The 4,979-nt window shown below is 50.5% G+C and overlaps 1 protein-coding gene and 1 non-coding gene across 2 annotated transcripts; both read left to right on the top strand.

The window, feature by feature from the left end:
• Positions 1–521: 521 nt before the first annotated feature.
• Tpt1 (tumor protein, translationally-controlled 1) lies at positions 522–3,596 on the top strand. The gene is made up of 6 exons (XM_021182268.1): positions 522–717; positions 878–951; positions 1,440–1,630; positions 1,975–2,080; positions 2,523–2,639; positions 3,390–3,596. The coding sequence occupies exons 1-6, from the start codon at positions 690–692 to the stop codon at positions 3,390–3,392; spliced, it is 519 nt and encodes a 172-aa protein (XP_021037927.1). The 5' UTR covers positions 522–689; the 3' UTR covers positions 3,393–3,596.
• LOC115029283 lies at positions 3,196–3,325 on the top strand. Its single transcript, XR_003834859.1, has one exon. It is a non-coding gene; the product is annotated as a small nucleolar RNA SNORA31 (small nucleolar RNA).
• Positions 3,597–4,979: the final 1,383 nt, after the last annotated feature.

Here is a 4,979-nt window from a genome sequence, read left to right on the forward strand (position 1 = left end):
CAAGCCAGCGAAGAGCTGTTGAGCCAGACCCACCGCAGGCTTCCACTTTCGGAACCCACTAGAGGACCAGTCCCCAGGACATCTCCCTCCGCACGCAAGACGGGTGAGGTCTGTGGGCAGCCAAGGGCCGGAGGTCGGAGACCCGGGACACCAGCCCGGCGCCATCCCCGTAGTCCCCGCAGGCTCAGCAGCGCGCCCGACAACAGTCATCCGATTCTGCTGACATTTTCTTTCCGAGAAAGGGGTGGGAACTGGAGCGGCGCGGCGGGAGGCGGGGCGCAGCCACACCCTGGCCACGCCTAGGCGACGACACAAGCGTCCGGCCATCGGTCGGCCGCAAGTCCCTTCCCGTCCCAGCATGCCCCGGGAGCACTCTCCGCACTCCGCCCCCGTTGCCCCGCGCACCCACGGGGAACTCCGCATTGTGTCCCAGCCGAGTCCCCGGATGCCCTCCCGGGGCCGGCCGGGCGTAGCCACGCCCCCGCACCGCCCTGCGGGTACGTCACCGCTGACGACAGTTCCGGGGGCGCCGCGGACGGTGACGTAGGCGAGCGTGCCCTCTATATGAGGTTGGGGAGCGCCCGCGTCGGCCTTTTCCGCCCGCTCCCCCCTCCCCCCGAGCGCCGCTCCGGCTGCACCGCGCTCGCTTCCGCGCTGTCAGGCTAGCGCCGCCGTCCCCAGCCGTCACCATGATCATCTACCGGGACCTCATCAGCCGTGAGTCCCGGCGCCCGCGGGCCTGGGTGCGGGTGGGCACCGGGGAGGCCGGGGACACGAGCGCAGAGCTTGGGCCGGGAGCCGCCGCGTGCGCCGAGCCCGGCGCGGGAAATGGCGGGCCTTCGCTCGCTCACGGGCGGCTCTCTCTGTTCGCTTTCAGATGACGAGCTGTTCTCCGACATCTACAAGATCCGGGAGATCGCGGACGGGCTGTGCCTGGAGGTGGAGGGCAAGGTGAGCGGGGCGCCGCGCACGAGGAGGCTGGCTGCCTGCCTGCCTGCCGGGTCGGCCGAGCCGAGCCGGGCCGGGCTGGGCTGGGCGCCGCGGGGAGGCCGCTGGAACTCGTGCAATCCTCGCTGCCGCCTCCAGGCGGAGGAGACGCTCTTGCCGGCCTTGGGTTTTTCTAGAAAAGTGGAGGCGGAGTCGAGCCTGGAAATAGGTCCGCGAACTCAGCGCCATCCTCTTTCCAGGCGAACGGGGACATATTGTCTATAAGACAGGTTTGCGCTGTGCGCGCTTAACCCGTGGCGACTCGAGAGAGGCCACAGCAACTTGGTTCCGCTTGGTGAGAGTGACCACCGCTCTCAGTCCGGGCAGCGATTATTTTGGGGGAGGTTAAGATGTTTCAGGGAGCTGACTGATCGTTGCCGGATGGTTTTGGTTTTTTTTTTTTTTTTTTTTTTGGCCCCTTCGACAAAGTTGTATTTTTTTCCTAAATGTAGATGGTCAGTAGAACAGAGGGTGCCATCGATGACTCGCTCATCGGTGGAAATGCTTCCGCTGAAGGCCCGGAGGGCGAAGGTACCGAAAGCACAGTAGTCACCGGTGTTGACATTGTCATGAACCATCACTTACAAGAAACCAGCTTCACAAAGGAGGCCTACAAAAAGTACATCAAAGACTACATGAAATCGTAAGTGACATAAACACCCCGTTTTGGTGGTCAGCTTCCTAGAAGAAGTTGGTTGCTTAGGTAGGAAGGGCTTAAGAAAGGAGGGCCTTTTGTTATACAGTGAAGGTTGCTTTTGAATAAGGTGAGCATACTGGAGCAAGCCGGTTGGCTTTAGCTTTGGAAAGTAGAAAATTACTTTAAAGGTAATATGGGAATTACATTTTTTTAAATGGTTTCTTGTCACCTAGTAAACTGTCATTTTGCTTGAAGATATTACCTATTGGGGCTTATATTCTCTTACTTTACTGGAAGATTATTCTACTCAAAATTCAGTATTTTGATGACCTGTTACTTTACTGTTTTAGACTTAAGGGCAAACTTGAAGAGCATAAACCAGAACGAGTAAAGCCTTTTATGACTGGAGCTGCAGAGCAGATTAAGCACATCCTTGCTAATTTCAATAACTACCAGGTAAGTGGACCAAAGTGTTGTAATAACCGTGGGATCCGAAAAAGTCTGTTTGCTGTCTGGTGCATGGCTCTGGCTGTCCTGGAACACCCTGAGACCCAGTTACCTCAGCCTTCTGAGATGAAAGTCTCAGCCCGTTTTGTGTAGCACCACGCCAGGCAAGGAGCTGGTATTAAAATGATAGACATTGCTTTCTTTTCATTGAGACTGTTATCTGTAGACCAGACTAGCCTTGAACCCAGAGGTCTACCTGCCAGTGCCTCTTAATTGCCGGGATTAAAGGTGTGTGCCCACATGGCTAGCATATGTGTTATTTTTGAGAACTAGGGATTTTTCTTGCCAAATTTTGGCCAGGGGTTATTCTGGATCTGCTTTTTATAGTTTGATTTTATGTTTGTGTGTATAAGATAGTCTAATTGTAGGTTTTTGTTACGTGTTTCTTAAGTTTTTTATTGGTGAAAACATGAATCCAGATGGTATGGTTGCTCTCCTGGACTACCGTGAAGATGGTGTGACTCCATTCATGATTTTCTTTAAGGATGGCTTAGAGATGGAGAAATGTGTAAGTATCTTTAAATTAGTAGTGTCAAGACAGGGAGTGCAGCCGTGATTCTTTGCCATCTGCAGGTGGCAGGCCTTTTAGATTGTGAGATCTTTATCCTGTGGGATCTGTGGGAGAGGAGAGCCTTGAACATGAAAGGGGCTTGGAGATGAGATTAGCTGGCTTGCTAGAGTGCTCAGGGTCGTGTGTAAGTAGAGTTTGACACTGGCCTGGGATAAACTCACGTAGAATGAGTGTGGTCTCTGCCTCACGGTAGTTCAAGTCCATTTCATATTACATGCAATAGGATGTTTCAGTGTTTACTGAGGTCAGTAAGAAGGGAATACAGAAATGTCTGTTTTATAAGGGACTGGTGGAGACAGCGTTCCTTGTCCTAGATTTTGGAGGCTTTTTTGTAAGCACAGTAGAAGGTGAGTTTAGAGATGTACTGGAGAAAGTGGGTGACCGCCTGGGACAGTGGGGTAGGAGTGGTATTCAGACAACAGCTGGTGTTTGTCAGTAGAGCACTGGAGTGGGCAGGAAGATGGGTGAGTGCTGCCAACTCGGTGAGGGTGGTCTGCATCCACTGATAGACCTCGAACAGTTTGTGGTTGTTCTTCTGGTTTGCACTAGGATGCAAAAGGAAACTCTCCCTGCGCTTCCTGCCTGCCTTTGTGGCAGTTCAGATTGAATTAGGGAGTACATCTACATGCTAGGACAGTTACAAGCTCAGGCTGGGGCAGTTGTTAATGCCATCTCTTTGTTTTGCAGTAACAAATTGGATCTATCACCTGTCACCATAATTGGCTGCTGCTTACCATCCATACAACACCAGGACTTAGGACAAATGGGACTGATGTCATCTTGAGCTTTTATTTTGACCGTGATTTATTTGGAGTGGTGGCATTGTTTTTTTTAAGGAAAAAAAAACATGTCATGTGGGTTGTCTAAAAATAAAGTGCATTTAAATCCACTTAAGAACTCTTTACTGTGATTGTGCTGACCCCTGTAGTGTCTGAGAAGCTAGAGCCTGGTTGAGCATCGCTAGAAAGCTAAGCCTCTTCAGTTAACTGCTGCAGTGGGGACTCTACAAGACTGGAGTGTGTGAACTCAAGAATCTGTTACAGTGAAGGGAGAGGTGAGAAGTGGACCCTGACTTTCATCACCTCCAGTGGAAGAGCTTATCAAAAGCACAAAAAGACCAACTAGTTGGAAACAAGTACTGTCTGCTTCTCCTGGACTAATGTCAGATTCCTGGTAACTAGAATAGAGGTTGGCAAGCTGGCCTGTGCCACTTTAGAATTGTACAAACAGGGCACAGATCATCGGAGTTGGGTACCTGGTGGGGTGGGATACAGTGAACTACATTGTTCCTTCCTGGGGTATGTTTAATGGGGTAAGGTTAGATGAACCAGTCAACCTGCGTGAATTGGATCTTGGAAAGCCTAGAACAGCATAGTCTGCTGTAGGAGTATTAACATGTTTTGCTGTCTGTTTGTCCAGTGATGGAAGCCTTAAAAAGGTACTAAGCTTAAGAGGGTACTGGCACCTCTGCAATGTGAAGCCCAAATAACTGGATACTAGGTATTGTGATGAAGGGGAAGTGTTGCTAGGTCTAGGAAGCCACTTAGCTATCTTTGAATTTTAATGGGTCTTGAGGCCACTGACAAGAAAGAAACTTGAGAAAACTTCCAGTGCTAGCCCTAGAGAAGTGAACGCAAGACAGCAGAAGCTTGGTAGGGGAGGAAGACCAGAACTCAACAGTATACACATTTCAAATTATGAGTAAGCATATATATGGGTTTGTGCACGTGGCTGCAGATGTCCATAGTCAAAGGAGAGATTTCCTGGAGATGGACAGGAGTATTGGATACCAAAGGGCCCTGCTGAGCCTGCCTTAACTGGTTTGGGTTTTTTATTTTGAGAGTTTCTCTGTATTCCTGGTTGTCTTGGAACTTGTTTTGTAATCTCTTGAGCTCAAGGCCTCCCAAGTGCTGGGATTAAAGTCTTGTGAACAACAAACAGGCTGGGAAGATTGGTTTTTGAGACTGCTTTTACATCCAAGGTTGACCTTCAGTTGCTGAGGATACTTTGCCTTCACCACCCATGGCAATAGGCTTGCGTCTCTTGCTTTGTTGATTCAGTCCTGAAGTTGAATCTAGGGATTATGGGGTTAGCAGCACACCACCAAACCTTGGCTTTTTTTTTTTTTTTTGCCTTGATAGACCTTGAACTCCTCAACCTCTTAGTGCTAGGACCGGAGGCTTGGCCTACCATACCAGGTTCCTAACTTTCAAAGACAACTTTTCCTAATTGTCTCTGCCGTGTTCTGCAGTCCAGTTGAGTCCTGGTGTGTGCCTT

The sequence above is a fragment of the Mus caroli genome, chromosome 14 (assembly GCF_900094665.2).
Source record: "Mus caroli chromosome 14, CAROLI_EIJ_v1.1, whole genome shotgun sequence".
In the NCBI taxonomy this organism is placed as follows: domain Eukaryota; kingdom Metazoa; phylum Chordata; class Mammalia; order Rodentia; family Muridae; genus Mus; species Mus caroli.